The 25,823-nt window shown below is 41.1% G+C and overlaps 1 protein-coding gene across 2 annotated transcripts in view; it reads left to right on the top strand.

Moving 5' to 3' along the window:
• Window positions 1–25,823, top strand: part of ADAMTSL1 (ADAMTS like 1) — a 197,409-nt gene that overhangs the window by 56,664 nt on the left and 114,922 nt on the right. For both annotated transcript variants that reach the window (XM_082074285.1, XM_082074284.1), the window contains exons 5-7: window positions 3,191–3,317; window positions 13,648–13,722; window positions 16,692–16,849. In XM_082074285.1, coding sequence (XP_081930411.1) covers window positions 3,191–3,317; window positions 13,648–13,722; window positions 16,692–16,849 — 360 coding nt within the window. The remainder of the gene's footprint in view (window positions 1–3,190; window positions 3,318–13,647; window positions 13,723–16,691; window positions 16,850–25,823) is intronic.

Below are 25,823 nucleotides of genomic sequence, written 5' to 3'. Positions count from 1 at the left end.
GTTATGAGTGAATGTTGAAAGAAACAATTCTGCCTTCCTGCTCCTTGCTAACTCTCCGCAGATTTTGGGAGGGATGGTAACATGTTTTCACCCACACTTTCATCTTTTGCAGACTTCTCTGCAGCCTTGATGGAGAGTGAAAATAATGCTACAGAAATTACATATTCTAATATCAACTGAGCCATACTTATGTTTCTTCTGCTCATAGAGACAAAATTATTATTCTCATGAACTGTATTTTTTCAAGAGGACTTTAATATTTCCTTGTCTGGTCTTTTGCTTTCATAAGAGTCCAACCTATATAATGTTTGCACATAAGAGCTACTAAAAAGTAACGTAAGAGGTCTGGGGTAGTGTTTTCCATGTCAAAGCACCAGTGATGCTATTGCAAACACTACCAACCTTTTCCCTGAATGTAGTCACCTCCGAAAGATGGAAGAAGGAGTTACTTAGGTAGTGAAGGGAAAAAGGAAAAAAAAAAACAGTCAGTTTCAGAACAATTTTTATTTCAGGCACTAGCTAATAACTCATAAGTGTTTTTAATGAAAATTTCATGCACATTCCCAGATATCTATTAAGACATATAATCTAGCAGAGTAAAGCAAAAAGCTGTGCAGACACCTTGGGGAGAAACAGGAAATTTATTTAATTTTGTCAAAATTTCTAATAGCATAAAATTATCTGAGAGACTGCCAAATTCAGGAAGATTACAACACATTTTGTACATAAGTTTTGGTGTTCATAAGAGGTCTCATTTTGCTCATACTTCCATTTGAAATACAGCATTTCAGCAAAATAGTTATTTTTATGCTATATACTGTCAATGGCTGTCAATCTCAAAAAGAGCAATGACCCTCAAGATAATTTTCTTTCCCACTGAGATTTTCCAGCTCTACAAGTTATGACCCAGCTCCAAATTGCTCAATTTATAAATTAACTTTAACCAGACTACAGCCCATGGCAATGTGTGAGCTGATAATTCGTAAAGTTAAAAAGGCTTTAAAAAAGTAAAGGCAGGTTTCAAAATGGATTGCCTCATACCTGGATTTAAGATTCAGTCCTTTTCACATCCAGGCAGTTCACATTTTACTTTCAAAATAGGGAAAGGCATGCAGATTTTGATGCGACTGTAGACTGAATCATTGTATGAATATAAAATATGTTATAAGCAGAAAAGAAAGAGAATTTTGGCCTCTGATATCTGTGCTCCTCAGCAAGATCCTTGTCACTGTAGGCACTAGTGAGCTGTAATATGCTTGAAGAAAATTAATCTGTTTGGTAGGTACATCATACAGATTTCAGATCCTGTAAGTAATTTTTTTTCACATTTTGTTTATGCAGAGACATGTATGAAAGTTAAAGCAAACCAGTCTATGTAAATCAAAGGTGCTTCAGCTCCTGTAGGGATATTCTTATTCAGAGAAAAATAGACTTAAATCTTACATGGTATCACTGATATAATATACTTATCTGTATTTGAAAGCTCTGTATGGAACAGTCACAGTCAAGATAGTCTTAGCTTTGCTTCAGCTGTCTAACTGTTATTTGTCATGGTGTTTCTAATGTGATAAAAAGTCTCTTACAGTCTGGTATGACTGGATTTTAAAGGGAAATGTATCATTTGTGCTTGACTGTCACTCCATTAGCCCTCATTAATTCCCCTGGAGACATCATAATACAATGCAGAAGCATAGGAGACTGATCCAGTTCTGCCTCAGTAGAAGTGGGTAAAGTCAAAGCAATATGATAATAGTTTTCATTAAGCCTGAATCTAAACCTGTAATGTTTTAAATTAAATTAATTATCCTATTGATATGACAGATAATCAAGGAAACTGCTATTGTGCTACTAGTAAAACAACCACGTTAGAAATGGAAATTGAATTGCTAAAAGTAAATACTGGATATTAATCAAAATCTGCATTTTCACAGGCAAATTAAGAGAAAGTGTTAAACCTGGAAGTACATCTCACTCTAGCAGAGATCTGCTATTCTGCACATGCAGATTTGCACAAATAAGGAGTGTTAGTCTGAATATGTAGGTGGGCAAGTTACACATGGATTTTTATGAGCCTGGATGATAAGTACCCTGTTTGCCCAGCTCTCTGATTTAACTGCAACTCACAGATGCAAGAAAATTTAAAGCTGAAACAAGCACTTTGTTAAAAAATCTCTGTGTTTATATATACTCTCTGTTTGTCTAAGAGTTGTAGTACAAACTCTTTGAAGTAGAGTTTATATACAATTATTTTTTTCACTGCTTACTTTGCACGCCAGAATGCTAAAAGGCCTTTCATTTTTCTAGCAGGTATAAAGATAATTATAACACTGTGTGGACTTGCTTAATTTCTTGGATTGTAATTATTTATGTGCAAAATTCATAACTTGGATGCAGAATTCAAAATTCAAACAAAAGGCCTACATTAGCACTCTGCTAAATAAATTTATATTTCATTAATTTAATTTTAAATGTATTTAATTATAAATGTATATTTGATTCTCCTGGGAGCTATATTTTTTTGCAAACTGAGAAGCCTATTTTATCTATTCAGGTTTTAAAATTTTGAACCAGAAATTTTGCACATAAGCATAAAGCCAGTTGCAGAGCAGGTAATTGCATTTCTGACTCTCAGTTCTTTTTGTTTTAACCATTTCCTTCTTCTTTATCAGACCTTTAACAATGTCTGAACATAGTCATTGATAGTGTGGAATGGGGTTATTGTCAAATATAATTAAATCACATGGTTTTCCTAACTGCATAGCAGGTAAAATGTCACTAAAATCTCAGCCATGTTACTTATTTATCTGTGCTGTTCTTTTATCTATCTGTCTCCTTCTTATCTGTCTTCTTATCTATTTCAGCTTTTTCTTTGTGAAACTGTAAGTGTAATTACTGATAAGACTCTGACCAAGAAATGTTCACAATGCCCTAAAAAAAAACCAGCCTCCAACAATACTCTTTTCTTTCTCTGGACTGCAAAAGCCATTGAGTACTAACCTGCTCACCATCTCATGTCTGAATTCCGTTCAAACTCCCAGCCAGATTTGCTCAGCCTCTTTCATTGCTAAGGTACTTTATGGCCCTCTAGAGACGCTGAGAGAGAAATTTGACAGTAATTAGTTGCAGAAATGGATTGAGCAGTCGGTCAGTAGGTGCTCACGTTGAACTGCACATCTTTCTTTCTTGCCAGATCGTTGGCTGTGACCGCCAGCTGGGAAGCACAGTCAAGGAAGATAACTGTGGGGTCTGCAATGGTGATGGGTCTACCTGCCGGCTGGTTCGAGGCCAGTATAAGTCCCAGCTCTCAGCAAATAAACGTAAGCTGTCCCTTATGGTAAAGTGCCACCTTCCCCTCTTAGTGAAATACACATTCCTTGCAAGCTAGATTCCACCCCATCCTTTCTCAAGCAGTTGAATTGTTGTGGTCAATCTGGTTGTTCCCACAGTTCCTTCCCTCTTGGGTTAAATAAGGCTTGCTCAGACTATAGCTCTGGCTGTCGGGGTAGACAGACGGTTGTGGAAAGGTGTCATCAGTGTATCCCCCATCTCAGCTAGCCAGTTGCTTGGGAGGAGCAGGAGAATTAGAAGATCTGGGTCTACCCACAGTGGTTGTGGCTAGGCAGAGGACTCAATCCATGCTGCTTTGAACAGAGAGGTTCATGCTGCTCTGCAGCAGTGGGGATCCTGGGGGTCATGGTGATGCCAGCCTGGCACAACATTCCATGTTGGACCGTGTCTGCCTGTATGCTGAGTATGACAGCTCAGTCCTGAGGTGAACTGAGGGGCCTAAGCTGTCAGGAGGTGCCTACATGGATGGGTACCGACAGACGTACACACCACACAGACAGGCTTTCCCACACGCTGCCTGAGCCAGCTTCAATGCTATCATGAAGTAGCATTAGTGTGCCTCAGTGACAGGGTTAGTTTATCCTGGGCCCCAGGCAGGCTTTTCAGCCTGATCACAGCACCATAGATGGAGCTATAAAAGTTTGGGGATGAGAGATAGGGCATGTCTGGTCAGTTTGAAGGAAGGGTAAAAAGATAGATGTACTTTCATGCCTAGATATAAACATATAACCATGTGTGTTAGCCTGCAAACCTGCCTCCAGTTCTACTCAGTGGCATTAGGGTTTAAAAAAAACAGTTCTACCATTTATCGAGTGCTGAACAGCATGACTTAAAAGATTCAAATAGCTGCATAGTATGTGCTGAAGGCCATGCCTGTACATTTGTGGATTCCTGTATAGATAGCATTCAGTTCCTGTCAGGAGCAGAGGGAAGTGTTTCTTACAGAAGTTTCTCTCTGTCAGAGGATAGGTGCTTGGGTATGGAGCAGACCACACAGAGCAGCAGTAAGCACAGTGCAACTTCTGTGTCCACTGACTGGGAGGGACAGAGGGAGAGAAGGAAGGAGAGGAGGGAGAGAAGGAAGGAAGGAGGGAAGGAAGGAGGGAGGGAGGGAGGGAGGGAGGGAGGGAGGGAGGGAAGGAGGGAAGGAGGGAAGGAGGGAAGGAGGGAGGGAAGGAGGGAAGGAGGGAAGGAGGGAAGGAGGGAAGGAGGGAAGGAGGGAAGGAGGGAAGGAGGGAAGGAGGGAAGGAAGGAAGGAAGGAAGGAAGGAAGGAAGGAAGGAAGGAAGGAAGGAAGGAAGGAAGGAAGGAAGGAAGGAAGGAAGGAAGGAAGGAAGGAAGGAAGGAAGGAAGGAAGGAAGGAAGGAAGGAAGGAAGGAAGGAAGGAAGGAAGGAAGGAAGGAAGGAAGGAAGGAAGGAAGGAAGGTTATTTTTTGTGATAGAAAGAAAGAAAAGAGTAATCCTCATAAGAGTTCAATTGCTGAGGCAGAACTGCACATTAAAGGGCAAAGGAAACAATTCACAAAGATTTGGTAATGTATTTTTTACCTCACTGTTACTGTTTCTGTAAAGTGCATGAACGGATTCAGAAATCTCCAAGCTGTTTGAGACACAATAGTATCTGAGAACTTTTTTTGGCAAATGTATTTTCCTGTAGGAATAATTTATTAGTTTTCAGTTGTTTTATGGTAAAAAAGGTGTTCCCCTCTTTTCTACTGGGGATAAAGGCACTCATGTGTTATGATCAATACCAAAATGTTAATAAAATACAGTTCCTACTCCCAATGGTTTGCTATTAAAGAATGGTGTATAGGCTGAAGAGCAGATGGCAGAGAGCATAGTCTTACAGTGAGACAAATGTGAAAAAAAAGTTAGAGAATGGTTTGTTCAGACACATTTGCATGCAAATAATTGTTATACACAACTGACGTAGATAGCCAGATTTTATATGCATTCTTTATAAACCACGTGATGTTATTCTCTCCTCTGCTGTAGACATACTGCAACACAGCACAAATTTTGAACATATCTAAAGTACGTGGTCCTTTAAATTAGCTTTTTACAATTGTTAAGGGCACACTTACAGTTCTCCTTCACATAGGTGAATTAATATGAATTCTTTTTGAGCTTTGCTTCCAAATGGATTATGTATATGCTGTGAAAATTTGAGATTTTAATTAAAAGCTTACCCTGGCTTTATTTTTTGCATTTAACCTCCTCAGTGCTATTGAAATACCTGTCACTTTGGCACTTTATCTGTGTCAGCATCTTGCTTACTTGTCACTGTAAATATATCTATGTAAGCATATCTGGGATCAGGGCCTGATTTATTTGCTGGAATGACTGGATTACATTTGGTTAGTGAATGGCTTAATTCCAAGTTATCTCTGTACAATAATCCTTGTTTCTCAATAATTACTTCTATTTTGTTCATTATATGAACAAGGCATTAAAAGCCTATGTGAGAAGGACTGCCATGCAACATAAGAGAAATCAGAAGGGGCATGTGCAGCAGTGAGTAGACATCAGCAGAGGTCTGCTGTGGGCTCACCTGGGATTTTTATTTCCTAACAGAGATAGCATTCAATGTTGAGGACTGTGCTAGGGAAATTGGACAGTGGCCTTTATTCCATCACTGTTCCAATAGTTTCTGAAGTTGTTTATATCTCAAAACCATCCCAGACACAGTCTTGAGCTTGTCATACTGAATTCATTTATTGGTGCTCATATCCAGTTCCCTTCTCCATGATGTTTATACCATACAAAGGCATAGGAGAAGGATAGTACTAGAAAGACATTCGTAAAGCTTTTAAACACTTAGCACTTGGTACAGGAACAGCTTCCTCAGTATTTATAGGGGTAGTATACATCTCCCAGTGGTCTCAGAAACAGAAGCATAGCAGGGAAGAAGGCAATGTGATGTTGAATACTCTCTTAGATTTTTATGAAAAAGGAAGCACCTGTGTCTATGCTCCTATTCCAAAAAAAACCCCATCAAAACTACAAAAGACTTCATTAATTCCAGAAATATCCTTTTCTTTTAGTCCAGGGCTTCAGTGGTCAATCTTTTTAAGTTTGCATAAAGTGTTTGGTTTTTTTTAATAATATCTCCTTTTGGAAAGAGTGTATGTATCTTCCTATGGAGATGAGCTACATTTAAGCAGGTTTCTTCCTATTCACCAAGGAGATGTAGAGTTGATCCATAACTAGTGGGTGAATTCTGATGATCACCTTGTGTAAAGTTAGTATTTCTCTAAAAAAAGTACTGAAATCTACCACTGAAGTAGATTACTTTTAATAGAGAATTATAAAAATTGCTATGCTGAGGCAGAATAGATATTTATCTGGTTACTCTTGCCATGGTTGTCAAAAATAGATGCAGTTCCAGATTTCTATTGAATATCAATAGTAATGGGGAAATAAAAACAACTCCTTTCTTGATCATGGGAACTGATGGCTAGACCACTTGGACAAAGTCCAAATTCAGAGTCCAAATTCAAAGTCCAAAACCAGAAGAAACTGATCTCTCATGTGAATATGACACGTGTATCTGACATATAAACTTGCACTTTCTTCACAGCCCTGGGTCACTGTCGCCTCAGTTGTATGAGATGTTCCCTTGCCTTCCTCTGCATCTCCGGAGGAAACCAAAGGCCTGTTAACATACTTCGCACCTTCGGAGTGCTCCACACAGCTGCTCCACAATCTGCCTCTCTGCTTATGGATGGGGAGAGCTATGACTAAATATTCCCATACAGCGGGTGTGGTAGCTCGTGCAGCAGGGTGCAGAGAGCACTTGTTGCTTGTCAGCCCTTCTAGCTTACTGCCAGCGCCCCAGACTGCTGACAACCATGGTCGCCTCCAGAAGGAGAGCTTGCCTCAAACAGACTGTGGCTACACAGACTGAGGCTCTGTCCCGAACGGTGGCTGTTCAGGTCTCCGGCTGCAGAGAGTGCCAGAGCCTGCTGCTGCCGGGGCAGGGAGGCCAGCACTCCACCTGTGTCAGGTGTGAGCAGGTGCAAGATCTGCTCGACATGGTCGTCAAACTTAAGGAGGAGGTTGAGACGCTGAGGACCATCAGGGAGTGCGAAAGGGAGATCGACTGGTGGAGTAACACCCTGACGTGCCAGTCGGAAAGGTCACAGGGAGGTACCTCCCAAAAGGAGATGGACCTCCTGCCCTCTCGGACAGAGGCAGAAGTCCTGAGACGGCCCCACCCTTGTTGCTCTCGGGCAGAGTTAGGGGACCGAAAGGACGACAAGGGTTGGAAGCGTATTCCGGTTCGGCGTCACGGGCAGCCCCCCTCCCTGCCTGCTTTGCCTCCCCAGGTGCCCCTCCGTAATAGGTTTGAGGCCCTGGATCTTGAAGAAGAGGTAGGTGAGGAGGTGGTGCCAAGCCTACAAGCCAACAAGCCTACAAGATCACGTAGGAAGAGGCAGTCGACCTCACAACTTAAGACTGCCTCTGATAAGAAAGAAAGAAGGGTGATTGTAATAGGAAACTCCCTTCTGAAAGGAACAGAGGGCCCAATATGCAGAGTTGACCCTCATCTTAGGGAAGTTTGTAGTCTCCCTGGAGCCCGGATCAAGGACATCGCTAGAGAGCTCCCCAAACTGGTGCACCCGACGGACTACTACCCGCTGCTGGTCTTCCAGACAGATGGGGAGGAAGCTGCTTCCCGTAGTCTGAGGGGGATGAAGAATGATTTCAAGGTCTTGGGAAGGATGGTGAAAGACTCAGGGGCTCAAGTGATCTTCTCTTCACTCCTTCCATCTTCAAGTGATGATGTGGGATGGAATAGGAAAATTCACTCTCTAAATGGTTGGCTCCAAGACTGGTGCTACAGGCAGGGCTTTGGATTTTTTGATAATGGTTGGTTTTATAAGACACCAGTCCGGACACTGTCACGTGGGAAAGGTTTATCTCGTAGGGGCAAAAGGATGCTGGGGCAGGAATTAGCTGGGCTCATTTGGAGAGCTTTAAACTAGGCTCGAAGGGGGATGGGGTTGTAGCTGGGCTTGTCCCAGTGGGGCTGCAATCTAAAACTGATGAGGACCGGGTGGCCTCCTATGCCCCTAGGGAGAAACTGGTGTGCTCTGCTCGCTCCCTGAAATGCCTGTATACCAATGCGCGCAGCATGGGGAATAAGCAGGAGGAGCTAGAATCCTATGTTCGGTCGGGAGATTATGATCTGGTGGCAATTACAGAAACATGGTGGGACAGTTCACATGACTGGAATGTGGTCATGGATGGCTATGCCCTTTTCAGGAAAGACAGGCCAGCCAGGCGTGGTGGTGGAGTTGCTCTCTATGTGAGACAGCAACTACAATGTACTAAATTCTGCCCAGGAGCGGATGACGAGCGAGTTGAGAGTGTATGGGTCAGGATCAAGGGGCAGGCTGGCAGGGCTGACACTGTTGTGGGCGTCTGCTACAGGCCACCAGATCAGGCTGAGGAAGTTGATGAGGCCTTCTATGGGCAGCTGAGAGTGGCCTCACAGTCACAGGCCATGGTTGTTGTGGGTGATTTTAACTTCCCTGATGTTTGCTGGAAGGACCATTCAGCCAGCCAGCCACAGTCCAGGAGGTTCCTCCAGTGCATTGATGATAACTTCCTCATGCAGATGGTGGAGGAGCCGACTAGGAGAGGTGCACTGCTGGATCTCATCCTCACTAACAAGGAGGGTCTGGTCGAAGCAGTAAAGGTTGAGGGCTGCCTGGGTTGCAGTGACCACGAGATGGTGGAGTTCAGCATCTCATGTGGCAGGAACAGAATAGCAAGTAGAATTGCAACCCTGGACTTCAGCAGGGCTAACTTTGGCCTTTTCAAGCAATTGCTGGGGGAAATCCCATGGGCAAGACTGCTTGAAGGAAAAGGGGCCCAAGATAGCTGGGTGGCATTCAGTGATTGCTTCTTCCACGCTCAGGATCAGAGCATCCCCACACGTAGGAAGTCAAGGAAGGGAGCCAGGAGGCCTGCGTGGTTGAATAGGGAGCTGTTGGGTATGCTCAAGCAGAAGAGGAGAGTTTACAGGTCATGGAAGCAGGGGCTGGCCACTTGGGAGGAATATAAGGCTGCTGTTAGAGGATATAGGAAGGCAGCTAGGATAGCCAAGGCCTCCTTAGAATTACAGCTGGCGAGAGGGGTCAAGGACAGCAAAAAGAACTTTTTCAAATACATAGCAGATAAAACTAATACCAGAGGCAATGTAGGCCCACTGATGAATGGGGTGGGTGCCCTGGTGGCAGAAGATACAGAGAAGGCAGAATTACTGAATGCCTTCTTTGTCTCTGTCTACTCTGCCGGAGGCTGTCCTGGGGAGCCCTGTACCCCTGAGACCCCGGATGAAGCCAGGTCAATGGAGGAGTTTGCTTTAGTCAATGAGGACTGGGTTAGGGAGCAATTAAATAGTCTGGACATTCATAAATCCATGGGTCCAGATGGGATGCATCCGCGGGTGCTGAAGGAGCTGGCTGAAGTCATTGCTGGACCGCTCTCCATCATCTTTGCCAAGTCTTGGGAAACGGGAGAGGTGCCCGAGGATTGGAGGAAAGCAAATGTCACTCCAGTCTTCAAAAAGGGCAAGAAGGAGGACCCGGGTAATTATAGACCGGTCAGCCTCACCTCTGTCCCTGGGAAAGTAATGGAACAGCTTGTCCTTGGTGCCATCTCAAGGCATATCAAGGATAAGAGGGTTATTAGGGGCAGTCAGCATGGCTTTACCAAGGGTAGGTCATGCTTGACCAACCTCATAGCCTTTTATGAGAATGTAACAAGGTGGATGGATGGTGGCAGAGCGGTGGATGTTGTCTACCTTGACTTCAGTAAAGCCTTTGACACAGTCTCCCACAGCATCCTCACAGCTAAGTTGAGGAGGTGTGGTCTAGACAATAGAGTAGTGAGGTGGGTTGCAAACTGGCTTAGGGAGAGAAGCCAGAGAGTGGTAGTCAATGGTGCGGAGTCTAGTTGGAGGCCAGTATCTAGTGGAGTGCCCCAAGGGTCAGTGCTGGGGCCAATATTATTCAATATATTCATTAACGACTTGGACGAGGGAATTGAGTGTACTATCAGCAAGTTTGCTGATGACACCAAGCTAGGAGGAGTGGCTGACACGCCGGAGGGCTGTGCTGCCATCCAGCGGGACCTGGACAGGCTGGAGAGCTGGGCAGGGAATAACCTGATGAAATTTAACAAGGACAAGTGTAGAGTCCTGCATCTGGGCAGGAACAACCCCAGGTTCCAGTATAGGTTGGGAGATTACATATTAGAGAGCAGTGTAGGGGAAAGGGACCTGGGGGTCCTGGTGGACAACAGGATGACCATGAGCCAGCACTGTGCCCTTGTGGCCAGGAAGGCCAATGGCATCCTGGGGTGTATTAGAAGGGGGGTGGTTAGTAGATCAAGAGAGGTCCTCCTTCCCCTCTACTCTGCCCTGGTGAGACCACATCTGGAATATTGTGTCCAGTTCTGGGCCCCTCAGTTCAAGAAGGACAGGGAACTGCTGGAGAGGGTCCAGCGTAGGGCAACGAAGATGATTAAGGGAGTGGAGCACCTCCCTTATGAAGAAAGGCTGAGGGAGCTGGGTCTCTTTAGTTTGGAGAAGAGGAGACTAAGGGGGGACCTTATTAATGTTTATAAATATATAAAGGGTGAGTGCCATGAGGATGGAGCCAGACTCTTCTCAGTGGCAAACAATGATAGGACAAGGGGTAATGGGATCAAGCTGGAACACAAGAGGTTCCACTTAAATTTGAGAAGAAACTTCTTCTCAGTGAGGGTGACAGAGCACTGGAACAGGCTGCCCAGGGAAGTTGTGGAGTCTCCTTCTCTGGAGACATTCAAAACCCGCCTGGACATGTTCCTGTGCGACCTCACCTAGGTGTTCCTGCTCCAGCAGGGGGATTGGACTAGATGATCTTTTGAGGTCCCTTCCAATCCCAAACATACTGTGATACTGTGATACTGTGATACTTACTTCCACATGTCTCTTCACAGGAAATGTCTCCTTCTTATCACTATTAACCTCAGTTTGTGAGAGCAGGAAGCACTGTGATAAGCATGAATCCCACTGAGCTTTGCATTTCACATAAAGAGCGCTAGGATTTCAAATGAAAGCAATGACAAGATCAGGTGAAATATAGTCCTAGCAATGCCCTGGGGCAGAAGAGATGTAAGAATGTATGATATATAAGCTAGCGTGATCTTTAGACTGTCCAATTTTTTGGTGACATGTGAGTGAGTTAGTTGTTCATTCTCCAGCACAGAGCTCATAAATGTGAGACAGTAAAATGTAACAATGACACAGTACTGTTTTTAAATAGGCCTTGTAAAAAGACCATTAACATTTTTTGAAAAATTGAAGTTATAGTTTTCCCAGATTCATTCCAATAAATGTGGTACATTCAGAGCAGAATGATATGTCATACTCACGGATTTTGTCCCCCAAAATGGTTAAAGTGCATTTATCTCACTGGGTATCTTGAATGTGAGTGCCAGAACGGTATCAATAAATTCAGCAATAAATTCAGTATTAGAATATCAATATTTAATGACTTTAATATTTGTCTTTTCAATTAGGAAATAGGAATTCTCTGTAGAAATGAAAGATTTCTATCTTTGCTAATTAGTGTGTTATAGAGATGTATATGAGCAGAATGTGTGTTGAATAGAGTTTAACCCCAGTGTTACAGAAGTCTTGGGAGGCACTGAAATTTCTGGATAGGTTGAGAAAACTTATCAAATAATATTTTGAAAATAATGACAATGTTCTGAAGGGCCTGGGTACACAAACAGGCTTTATGTCCACACAACTCTTGTGATACATAATTTATCAGGCTGCCTAGATTTGCCGCCTCACTTCTGGGATATTAAGAGGCCACAGAAGTATGGTTATTTCACTCACTAAATCTTTCCAATATGACAGTGTCAGAAATTCCAGTGGCACATGAATGAATTTTAAATTTAATGGGTTCATAGTTTTGAGATATTATTGGTCTGGACAAATTAATGTGTTCTTTAAAAGAAGTCCTCACTTCTCATAGTTTTCCCACTTTCTGTAGCCTCTCTTTACTTTTTGACATAAAATGACAACATGAAGTTTTGCTGGCAACTGAGAAACCTGATTTAGCTAGGCTGAAACTGTTTTCCCAGGTTGGTCAGGTCTGTTCTCAGAAATTTGTGGCCCCAGATCATATCTTTGGATGCAAGCTAACATGCCTTTATTTGCTGAGTTAACCTCACCCGGCAAAGTAACACATTGCTTGGAGAGCAGAGCTATAGTTCTTGCTAGCAGGCATTGCATGACACAGATGTGAGTGGTTCTAATGAAAGGGGCCTTCATTCCTCTCATGTTTACCACCTCCCCAAAAAAATCCTCTTAGACATGCATACTTTTTCTCTCCCAACTTCTGGTTATAGGAGAAGGAGGCAGAAAAGACAGAAAAAGGTAAATGGAGAACATGGGCATTCTGGTTCATCCAGGTCAGCGTTCTCTGGGCACCCATTCCATGAGCCAGGCATAGGGCTGGGAGCACTTTCTAGCATCATTCCATACCTTTCCTTCCTGTCTCCATTCAGAACATTACTGAGGTTGCTGCCTCTTCAGAAATGCTGACCTAACTAACCCTCACAGCAGCATGTGACCTACATTCTAATTCACACCTCAGTTTAAATACAGTTGGCAAAGCTCCCTCCAGGCTTTATAGGTGGAAGATCCTGTTCTAACACCTGTTTACATTACAGTCTAATGGGCTTCTGTTTTTTGAGGGCCTTTCTGTTAGTGGTGTGGAAAGGGAAGCAGAATTATAGCACTTCTAGTCATTATAATAAGAGATGTGAAAGGGAAGGCATGCCTGAGGGGCAGTAGGAGATCATCACACAGCATAGGCAAGGTCATGGAGAAACTATAGTGTTCAACTGGGAGAATCAAGAGAAGGAATGGGCTGTTCTGGTTAAGCATCAGAATAGGCTTGTGCTTCTCTACTTCACCACAAACACCAATCAGAAAGACTTGGAAGTGGTTTAAGTAGAGTTGTGGTGAAATAGAAAGCTATTAGTTACCATTGAAATCCAGAAATGGTTGTGAAAGAGTTGAGAATAAAGAAAATCAACAGTTTGGGGTTCTTACCATATTTAACAAATCCTTTTTTTCAGATTTTTAAAATTCTCTCATAATTCTTAGGCTTAATTGGTCCAAAAGCTTGTCTTTTGACTGCCCTGTAAGCACCTATTTCATTGCTTATTTGAAAACAGATGGGAATTTCTTTGCTTATTTACTCCATGCACTTTTGCCTTCCTGCAGTGGATGATACGGTGGTTGCTATCCCTTATGGAAGCAGGCAAGTTCGCCTTGTGCTGAAAGGACCCGATCATTTATGTAAGTAGAAAAATTTGAAGTATATTTGTTTAAGAAAGCCTTGCTAACCCACAGTGCTCTGTTTACACTGTGGTGTCTGGTTTCCCTCTCTCAGATCACTGATTTCAACACAAGGATGAGTCCTGCCCTCAGAAGCTCTCCTTGGACCCAGTTACATCAGTGGTACACACTTATTTCAAAGCAGAGCTTAGCTAGCATTGCAGAATCATTTTCCCCACCACAATTTTTCGGTCATTTCTGTTTGCTTATCCTTTGGTTGGCTCATTTGGTGCCAAGTGCCTTTGTTTAAAATTAATAAAATATATCCCACTGAGTGAAGAAATATTGAGGACAGTAAATGATAGCTTCCCTATAACAGAGCTTAGCTGTCAAGCTGCTCATGACTTTAACACTTTCCTGTTGTGATAATCTCTTTCACTCCCGTAGATACATGCACACATGTGCATGTACACACACAAACAAATCATGGTCTGAAGATTAGAAACAGCATGCACAAGTCAAACCGTGCTCCTTAGTAGTGATATTGTTGCTAGCCTGTCACTTGGTGGTTATAGCACTTCCCTGCTTCATCTGACAAGGGAGCTGCATATCCCAGCAGCTGTGTACCCTTCTTCTCTGGAAGAAGAGTCTCAGTATTTGAGAATACACTAGGAGAGCTGAAGTCAAATCTATTTATTTCCTGAATAGAAGCTCCCTGATTCCCTCTCTCTTACCTTCCAATGCAATAGCTACTCAAAACCTGCTCCTTTTTACATCAGCAGCAAATGAATGCTGGAGTGTTGGTAAATGGGATGCAGTGTCAGAAAATCCACAAACTGTACTGCATAACCTCTCGGAAGCACAAGTTATTGTTAGATAAGTGGGGCTCCCTTTCTGCTTTTTAAAAAGGTGATAGGACTTTCCTGCAGCGTGGACAGTGTAAATACAAATGCTTGACAGTGTAAATACAAATATTAGTGTCAGCAAGGAGGTAGAACACCAAATCATTCCCACTCTCTCCAGATTTCCTTTGCCCAAAGAACTTATACCAAGTGGCAAAAGAAGAGGTGATTTATTGGTCCTCTTCCATAGCTTACTGCTTGTGTTGAGAAAACAGTGGGCATGCCATAACCTTTTAATGGTTCTTTAGATTTAGAGCTGTGAATAGAGACCAGCAAATTATAGGTTATAAACTAAGAAAAAAACATATTATGTTTTTCTTAAGAGTTCAAATGCTGCCTGTACTTCAGTTTTAAGTGGCCCTTCGGGTATTCCTAAGCTGCTCCACTATGCTTGTTATTACTTTCCCGGTAAATGATTTTCGCTCTTCCTTTCCTCCCCTGTCTTCTTTCCCATATATGTGTTCTCTTCCAACACAGAAAAAAAAAATCGTGCTTTGATTATTTTTTCAGAGAAATTGAGCTATAAAACAGCTTAGACAGAAATTAGATTTTAGCAGGAGAAACTCATCTAAAGCTGTCTTCACTCAGGCCATATCGCATTTCAGGACAAAAAGATTTGAATCAGAGGGGTCTGCCTGAATCAACTGCTTTCTGTAAAAATGAAAAAGTCCAAATACATCTCTTGTTTATTTCAGATGTCCATGAATCTTTCTGTTGACCCATCACAGGATTTTATATACAGATGAGCTACAGTCAGTTGGAGGGGAGGGAGTATTTTGTTCTGTGTATTTTGGTTGTGGGAGAAGTCAACAGGAGGACAATTACATACACACAAGTCTTAAAACCGTCTTTATCCCTGATGCATGCAGCCTTGTCCAGAAGTTAATATGTTGCCAAGTCCATCACAAAGGAAGAGACTAGTCTCACTGAAAACCAAGGAATTCATTAACACAGAGCAAACTCTTAGTGTACTGCAACTTCCTTCATGAATTAATTCCTATGACCCATCCTGCTAAGCAGTCTAATTACTGCAATTATCTTTTCTTCCCCTAAATAACAGCTTAATACATGCTCATAAAAACATTTCTCCCATTTACTGTCTCTGAAAGCATTATTCCATCACAGATTAACAGTACGTCCCCAGCTAATTCAGATTTTGCCTTAGCTGTCTTTCTCTTTGAGATAAGATTTTGTGCATAATTTCACAAATATATGTGAAAGGATTATAGCTTTGCAATCCTTAATGATGAAGGGCATCGACACTTTGAAATAAATACAAGAAACAGTTTACTGGTAAATGTGCTATAAAGCAAAACCTGAAGTTGGTCAGGAGTCTAGCTAGATGATGGAATAGATCTACTTTCTGACTGTTGACTTCCATTTAATAAATAATTTAATATGTTTACTATAATTTTACAATTGGAAGTAACTGATACCAAACAGTATCTGGATTAGTGCCCACTTTTTGTGAGCTGTAAGTGCAGAGGGAGCCAGAGGGAGAGCTCAGGAGCATTCAGGACTCACCATCCCTTCCTATTCCACCGGGTGGATCAGACTGCTTCTGGAGAGGAGGCAGGATTGCTCTCAAACTGATCTTTCTTTCCTGCATGTCTTGCTTTCAGTTAATTGTCTACCACAGCACCATGTGGTTAGTGACCCACCTTTGAACTGAAAGAAGGAACAACAACTTCACAAAGCCAGCACTCATGGGGGAAGGTCTGAGTCATGCTATGCATAGGAGCGTGACTTACTGAGAGTGAGTTAAATGACAGCAAATATGCCTAACTAGAAATGGATTAATATGTCTGGAAGAGAGTAAAAACATGACCTATGGGTGAGAAGGTGAATGTAGAGCTAAAAATCCAAGGGTTGAACAAAGCCAAAAAGCAGATGGAGGAGAAAAAAGAAAAGGAATGTATGAGAATGTGAACAAACTGTGGAAAAGAACAAAAAAGTTGCAGTATCACTAATTTAGGAGGCAAGTCTGCACCACCACTGTTTTGTGTTGGTTTTCTTTTTCTGCTCTCACTTACACTTAGTTCAAATAATAATGTTCCAGTTTCCTGTTAATTTGTTTTCATTTGTCAGATTTGGAAACCAAGACTCTCCAAGGTGTGAAGAGTGAAAACAGCCTCAGCTCCACAGGTTCCTTCATTGTGGACAATTCAAGTGTTGATTTCCAGAAGTTTCCTGACAAGGAGATATTAAGAATATCTGGGCCTCTCGCAGCAGACTTCACTATCAAGGTGAGGATCACTGGTCATAGACGTCTTAGAGCAACATAAAGTAAGACAAGATGCATTAGAAAGATGAGAATGATTTTTCTAGATCTTAATTTTCAAGTAGAGATTTACCACAAAGCCTAATCCAGGCTAGTTCTTGAGCTCTACATTAAATTCTTTACAGTCAAATATCTGATAAAAGCCTAATTGGACACTTCTTGAGAGACTGAGTTTATATCAAGAAAGACATACCCAGTATGTGCCTTCAAGAGAAAATACGAACTCATCACAAGAAAGGCAGATTACTTTCTGCCTGTGCTGCTGAGATACCTATAAATCAAGAACATTCAGCTTGCTTTGCCTGTGATGAGCACAAAGAAAGAAAGTCTGTATATTTGGCCTGTAATCTGTGAGGTTTATACTAACGTAATTTCACAGAAGACTGTAAGGGAGTGGAGAATGAGGTCCCCAAGCTCCAAAATAAGTGGGATGACTTTCCTTGAGAAGTCATGGTGTCATTTTGAAGTTCTGCTTTGTGTTGCACCGGCAATAAGAATAAAATTGTTTCCTCCCATTAGAGCATTTCTGTTCTTCCAGGTAATATAAAACACATTGCTGGAAGCAATGCATACATTCTGTAGGAAAACACACATACAAAAATGAACGTTTGGGAATCACAATAAAATAAATCCTTTTCCAGTAGGTCCAAGCAACTTGAAGGATTTCAGCTGTAAAACTGTAAAACCTGTATCATGTCCAGGACTACATAAATTTTTCACCATGGGCCCCAGAGGCAGATGACATTTGCTTTAACCTAGAGCTGATGGCAGCTAGAAGTTTGAACAATGAACTGGAAAATGCAATGAGTTATTATGTTGGGTTAAGCTGAGCTGTGCTGGAATGGGTTATCTTGGGAAACAGCAGAGCCCTGTAGACTGTCCCCTACTCATCTGGAGTGTTAGCAGCACTAAAAGCAAGCTGAAATTATCAGGACTGTTTCACAAGGAGAAGCCTGACCTGAAGAATGCGTTCCTTTCTCTTTGAAGGTCAGAATGAAAATTCCTTAATAAAACAGATGCTGCTCAACTCAAAATGTCTAAAACACTTTTACCTGTATTATGGATGATATCCAGATGATGAGCATCAGCACAATGTAAACAGTATTGCTCATTTGGCATTATTTGTTCTGTCTACGGATTAAAAGCAGCCTTGTTAGTTAGGACATCCCTGTCAGGGACAGCTGGCCATGTAGACCAATGGCCCTGAAATGGTAACGGGAGGGTTGGACTGTGTTCTGGGTATTACCATAGTTATCTTTTATGACAGGGAAAATACCGTTACCTATAGATGTTTGCATTGCTTTCTCTATTAAAGCATGGGAAGAAGTGCTGGTTCAATCAAAGATAGTCCCCCACTTGTATAATGACTGTCTGGACAATATGAGTGTACAAACTGGCTATGAATGGGCAGAACAGACTCTGCTGAGTTGAGACTGAAATATTTTAATAGTTCCTTCCATATGTTTCCAATTTTTGAATGTCCGAATAGCATGGCTTGGCAGGTGTTAATTTATTGGCATATCTGTTGTCTTAATTGGATAAGGCACAAAGAAAACCTCTGTTCACAATTGTGGTATCTTTTCTGAGGTTAGCATCAGATTTTGCCTTGAATCAGACACTTAAAAATTCCTTGCATTTGAATCACAGTTAGTTTTTAATAAACAGCTATGGAAGCTACTCTAGGTATTGCTTCGTGCAACAAGGATATTATGCTATACTATTTAATTATTTTTCTTACAAAATTTATTATCTTCTGGATATTTCATTTGTTAGATTTTGTTGGATATAGGAGTGCACATACAAATAAGGCTAATGCAGACGTACCAAAATGCATGCATACTTCTCAGTTAAGTCAGACTTGGCAACTGCTTTCCATGCTTACTATAGCCATGACTATTTTGCATTTAGCTTGTGAAGGTAAAGTACTTTTCTTTAAAAAATCAGACAAAAGACTTCTCTGTGGTATTAGCAAGTTTTCCTTACAAAGCAGAATCTATTTGGGTATAAAGATTTACTTTCCTGGGAAAAGGCAGGTTTTATGAGAACAGATCTAAATGAACTTGTAGCAGAACTCTCGTTTTATGATCATTGTCTCCAGAATGACTGTTATAATCCTTTTCAATTGACCCTGTATGCTCTTATTCAGAGAGGTCAAGTTAGACACCTGGATATAATTCAGAAGTAGAAACTCAGTGTGGAAGCTGATATTTAAGTTTCTTTATTGGTGACATGGAGTGCTTTAAAAGTGCAAGAAGAAACCTCATACTTTTGCTCTAGGAGGTGAATTGTATAATTGCTAGATTTCTTTACTTTGTAATAGTCAGTGGTACATTCCTCATGTGCTTAAACTCCTGGCAATCTTTTCACAAGATATGTAAGTGGCAAAAATAATACAGTAAAACAGCTCTCTTTTTTAAAAGTGAAGGTGTTATCACAAAACGGTAGAAGAACTGGAGTTTTTAATCTTCTTATTTTTTATATTCATAGTTCAAGAATTACAAATGTCCATTATAACTTTAAATGTTTGAAAGGCAGGAGGCCTCAAAAAGGTGATAGCAAACTTAAATTCCACTTGAATTTTTCTTCCTAACTTCTGAGGATTTCCCCATTTTGATGTTTTTAATACAAAATTCTGATTCACGTGAATAGAAATACCTTTTTCCTAAGAGAAAAAAAGTGTCACGTTTGATAATTCCTAGTGAAATGAAGGTCATTTTCACCTGGAAATTTTTCTGGCTGACACTGTGATCTAGGGAACAGAGCAGTAATAACACACAGGGTGACTTTTCTTTATTGGCAGAGCTGCCACTGATGTGCTGTCACACATTGACCTATATGTGCTAAAAAAAATCTCCCTTGTCAATATTGTTGATTTCAGACAGAAAATAGTGAAACTCGGAGTGACCAGTTGGTGTCACACATCTGCACTTCTTTGAACAGGATGAATCAATACTGTCAGATGGGGTCTACACCTGATAATGTAGTGCTAACAGTCATCATTGGTCAACTGTTTAAAGCAGTCAGCACCATAAATATGAACCACCTGAGTTACAGGCTTATTGAAACAGCCAGAAGGGACTGCCAGGGAAGGGTTAGGCCTGGCAAAACACAGCCTGTTGGGGTTTGTTTTACAGGCTGTGGTTTTCACATAGCCAGGGCCCTAGCCCTGTGGCTCAGATGTGAAGCAGCAAAGACCAGTGGGTTTAAAACAAGGTCTAGTAAAGGGTATTGTTCAGGCTTGAGACTGGTTTGGAGGAGAAACCACTGTCAGCCTAGATCTAGACTAGACAAAGTTTATGTTGTTTTTCAGCCCCTGGTATCAAGATGAAAGTTTGTTCATAGGGTCTGCATGGGATCAACAGCTTTGCATCGGGGGTGTATAGAGTTGGATCAGATAAATGTTTGTCTGGAGGCTGACAGAGGTATTTGGATTAGGATTGGATTTGTATTGATGTTGTCTTCTGTAGTGCTAGGGCTGACAAGCTTTGATTAAGGGCTGCTGCTAGAAGAGACTGCCTGCCTATTTGTTTGTGCTGGTGGCTGGGGGTACTGTTGGCTGATTTAGAAATGGTACAGACCAGGTTCCCTTGAGCAGAGTTACTGCTGAGATTAGGATTTTGGCCTCCAATTGTCCAAAAAGTCATAAAATAGAGAGCAAAACTGAATGCTGAGTTACACAGAGCACTACAGCTAGCCAGACAACTATTATCTCAGTTGCGATCTAGCACTGGCAGAAACTGCTGGTGAGAGAAATGTATTTGATTAGAGTCCAGGTTAACAAAAGAAAATGAGGTTGGAGGTTAGCCTAGACTTCCTGGGACTTGCAAGGGCATGCAGGAGATAATGCATGTTCAGGCATCTGGCAGAGAGGTTGATGGGCCTTGTCAGTCTAGGGCCAGGACTGGATTAAATAATTGCTTTTGAACCAAGAGCATATATTCATTTACCTTGTGGAATGAAATAAGAAATCACTTCAATACTTACTTTAGGGCAGAGGCCAAAAGATGCAAATCTGCTCTAGCGTCAAGGACCTACTGTTTATGGCTGGCTTATTGTTGGATTTTAGAAATATTACCATAGGAGGATTGGGGTGATGACAGTAAGGGTCTGGTGTGTAATTTAGTCCTGATGCTGGCAAAGGTTTCTAGAGGAGATTATGCCTCATATTTGGGAGAAGGCTGCAGGTCACACAGGAAGTAGCGAAGGATCTAGACTTGGAAGCACTGGTAGATTAAGTTTAGGATGGTGCTCCTGGGAACAGATGAGCTAGAATTAAGGCTGAGCACGCAGAAATAGTGAGAGTTAAAGTTTAGTTGTGATTGAGCCAAGTTTTGTGTTATCAAAGTCAAATGATCGAAACACTTTGCTTAATCTAGAAGACCATTGGAGTATAGTCCCTTTCTCTTACTGTGGTTACTTTTGTAGAGGACAGATTGGATTTAACTGGAAGGGTTTCTGTACCATGGTCTGTATCATTAGCTGTTAGCAACCCATGTTTGCATTCTGTATATATATTTTAGCAATGGTTGTATAACCCATTCTGATTTCCCAATTTCAAAAAACTATGCAGTTATTGTAACAGTCTCTAGGTCAAGTTCACAAGTTGACCAGCTTGAAAGAGACCTAATCATTATTTATCTTGACTAGATCTTGTGACAAGTTCAGAAAGATTCTACCTTTTTCCTCATATTTTGGCCAACTTTTTCTTCTGTTCAATATAAATTATTTCCATTAATAGTTATTAGAACACAAGCATTCTCCTAATGAGCATATTCTGTTTAAGTACATTGGAGCTGCTGTACTAGGTCAAGCAAAAAATCTGCTTCAGTCAGGTTTCTGTTTCAGAGAAGAACTGGTTTCAGATACTGAAGGAGAGAGTGCAAGGTTATCATCAGCTTGTAGAACCTCCTTCTTGATATCTGTGTTGCATTTGAACTATTGTGTTTAATGACTCAAATGAGTCACATGATTTCTGTGGCTGATTTAGAGGCTGAATTGAGAAGCAATGGAGGGAGCTGTCTTCCGTGTAAAGGCAGCCCCAAAAGCAAGCTGATCCAACACAGAACCATCACAATCAAGGGAGATGAGTGCAGAAGTGGACAGTAGATGTGTTCCCTGGAGCCGGAAAGCAGAGCTCTTTTCAGCATTCCAAGGGAAATAAAGTCAAGCACAGAGGAGTCATGGTGTAGTGCTGTATTAGACCATATGCTTGAAAGCCTTCAGTATCTCTCATGATTTACAGGTTTTGTACTTGTTATATTATTTTAAATAAGCTTGTAAAATTATTTTCCCAAGAAAATGCCTGGCTCTTATTCCTGCTTCATTAACAAATTATGAGCAACAGCAAATCTCTTGCACGTTATTATTCTTTTTCAGTGTGAAGTATCACTACATACAAATATTATAGGAATATTAAAAAGCACTCTAAGTAGAGAAAGGAAAGCATCATACAAAAAACTTTGGTTTTACTGACACAAATGCACAAAATTATGTATGCCCCTGAAGATAGTTCTTGATACCCTCCTTCCCAGTTTCTTTGTATGTTGCTTAGAAGACTTCAATTTTGAATTCTCATTAATAAATCAAACCAAATGACTGGGGACTTGGCACTTGGAGAAAGCATTTGTAGTAATGTGGAAAAATTTATTAGAACTTTTTAAATAAGCATAGTGACGTGGAGCTCCATGGTATATATACAGTATACCAGGTCAGATTTCATAAGACAAAACATAATATGTGACAATAATTCCCTTTCCCTGTCCCCCTTTGGGTCACACACACAAAAGAAAGGAATCGTGTCTTTCCTCCTCCACCAAACACATGGTTTCATACAAGGAGAACATCTTATCAAATACATTTTTCATGGTTTAACCCTGCAATTTACATTGATGATTGCTTGGTTATCACTGCTGTTTATAAACTACTCATTAAAATTCAGAGCTGCTCAAGTAAGCTTAGTGCAGTTTTGTAGGCCAGGCCATTGTGTTCTATAGTGAGCACAAAAAAAAAAAAAAGTTCAGGCATATGCTGCCAAAATCAGTCACGGAACGGTTGGGCTTTGAGAAATGTTGCATGTGCCTTTGTTTTTGTGTGAACCATCAGATTTAGGGCTATAGGAAAACCAGCACAATACGAAGTTAGACTCAGAGGTTGCAGTCTCTTGGTCACAGGGCAGATCAGAATAATTCAAAAAGATTATGCTGCTATTGCATTCAAATTATGAGGTCTGTTATTTCTGTTCAGCTTTCTGTAGATATCCCCAAAATCAATCCTGCATTTTGCCAATCCCAGCCATTTACAAAATTAATTTTAAAACGCAAGGTAGCAGCAAAGATTTTTTTTCCGAGCTCTTTCTACCACCAAAAAACAAAAAACAAAAAACAAAAAACAAAAAACAAACAAAAAAATAAAAAAAAAAGGAGGTAACATCTGTAGCTAGTGACCGTAGCGGCTCTACTTTTAACCAACTCTGTATAAAACTGGTGATATCGTCTTGGGTCTTACAGAGTGGTGAGGGATGCTCTAATGTTCTGACTACTTCAAATTCCCCTGAAACCTGAAGGAACGCAGAGATGATCTCTGGGGTTTTGCAACGTACAAATGCAGGGCTGAGTGCTCTGTGAGTTCTGATTGATTCTGCTGTCTGCTATCACTACATTTAGATAGAGTTTTATCTGCAAACAGAAGGAATGATTACGTTTTTTTTTCTGGTACAGTGACCTAAGCATACAAAACACACTGTTTGTTAGAGGGCTAACTAAAGATCCTCACTTGAGAATCTCCTTGACCATCTCACTTGACTGTCTCCTTCTGAAGCTCTGGCATTTCTCACAGCTAGCAGGGTGTTGCAAATACTGCAAGGGTAAAACCATACTCCAGAGCTGAGTATTTCAATGTGTAGAAGTTGACCCTCTGCAGTAAAACCAGGACATTTCTTAAAGCATTTAGCTATCAAGTCTCACTTAGAGTTTTGCAAGGCTCAAGCAGCCACTGATATTTTCCCCTGGATCAAGATCTTAGCTTTAGCAAACTGTCAAACAAAATCAAAAAGAAATTTTTATTCTGTGAAATCATCATATATTGTTCCTCTTCTGCTTACAGTACTCCTTGAAAAAATAAACTGTACTTTGCCTGCTTCTTTCATTTGCTTGTTTTGTATGATTTCAGCTCATGGCTGTGGCTCATTGTAATTCTTTCCCACCTATGTTGTTATCAGGTCTGTGACTTCCACATTAGGTTGGAAAAGACATACATCTGTCTTTTTGTCAAAACAGACAGATAATTGTGCAGACATGCAGGAATAGTCTGCAGGGAGATGAACTCTTCTGTCTTCCTGACTTTTCTTTTTTTTTTTAATGTGAACTCTTTCTCCTCTCCTTCCTTTTATAGTAGGCTGTGTGTGAGCTCTTGGTCTGTTCTTTATGATTCACCAAAGACCGTACTGCTGAGTAGATCTTCTGAGTTTAAGAATCACTGACGATGCTTAAAAAACAAAGAGTAAGAGCAAAATTCTCCCCAGTGAATGCTTTTTCTTCACATTCAGTTGAGAAACCTCCCCTAATGGCTTCCAGCACAATAGAACGTTTTTCCCAGGAGTGCAGGAGGCTTTCATGAGCCCAGAAAGACCCCTCTGAAGTGTGTGATTAATGCACCATCCCCACACAAGGAATTAGATATCCTGTTTCTAACACATAGCCTCAAATGGTATTAATCCATGCAAAAGGCCTCCTGTTTGCTGAAGAAGCTGTATTGCTACAGCTGTATTTCTTTTTCCTGTTGGGAATTTACATCACTGTTTACTCTAATTAGAAAAGGGCAGCCTTAGTCTCGGTGGGCCAGATCTCTTACAGCCATCAACATATTCTGCAGTATTTTCATCTTTCTCCTTCTTTTCAATATATACTTTGATTTGTAATCATGTTTCTGTCTATCTACAGGGGAAAACAAAACAAATAACCTAGATTACATTGTTCAGCTCAATTTGTCATATTTTTGCTTCTGTTTTACAATCTACTCTTTGACAGTATCCCTTGGTGTTTGGAGAGACAGAAAAGAAAGGCAGGTTGAAAAAAGATGTTTCTAAAACAGGGCAACTTGTTAAAAACATAGGAAAATAATAAGGAGGCAGTGATGAAACATTTAAGCTGTCTGAAGAAAAAGAGAGAGAAAAAAACAGAGAGAGAGAACAGTGAGGGATTGCTCCTGAGAGTAGGAGTACTGTCTAGGAGAAAGTTTTGTTTTTTTCTGGTTGAGATTTGTCAGTTTTCACTTTTGCAATAGCATCATGCCACTGACGCAGAGATGCCTAGGCAAGACTGATGCAATGTCCTAGGACAAATAATCAAATAGCAGAGTCTTTTAGTAACAGCATTGTTGTTCTTCCCTTGCCAGCTGTTTGTGCAAAGGCCTAGAGGTAAGGACAAGGGACGTCCTGCAGAGATTTTGAAGTCCCCATTACCATATTAATCATCACAGCTACCAAACAGGAAGGATTTTGTTCCTGGGTCATGTGCAAGTGGTGCAGCATGAATGTCTCTCTTCTTACTGCACTCCTTGCACTACAAACTCCTATTAACATGGGAAATCCATTCAGTACAAATAGTACTGGAAGCATAGTGAAGCTCAGGTGGTTTAAAAGTTGGCACTACTTGTAGGCTCTAAAGAGTGTTTTCCAAACATGCACTCAGATCCAGCCAAAAGTCCACGCCTATGACTGAAAGGAGCATTTTTTGAAGCCAAAATAGCGTAAGCAGAAAGACGGTTTATAATAATGACAGTACCACAAAGAAGAATTAGAAAGAGGCCTCAGCTCAGAAGCAAAATATCTTGAAGTAGAATTTTTGTACTTTTGTATTTCTCACAGCGCAGCTTCCCATTTTCTACTCCAGACTATCTAATATATTATACGTGGTCTCAGAAGGTGTTTGAGAAATATTAAA

Source organism: Streptopelia decaocto (assembly GCF_964273445.1).
Source record: "Streptopelia decaocto genome assembly, chromosome: Z".
Classification (NCBI taxonomy): Eukaryota; Metazoa; Chordata; class Aves; order Columbiformes; family Columbidae; genus Streptopelia; species Streptopelia decaocto.
This window is presented reverse-complemented; position numbering and strand designations above follow the sequence as displayed.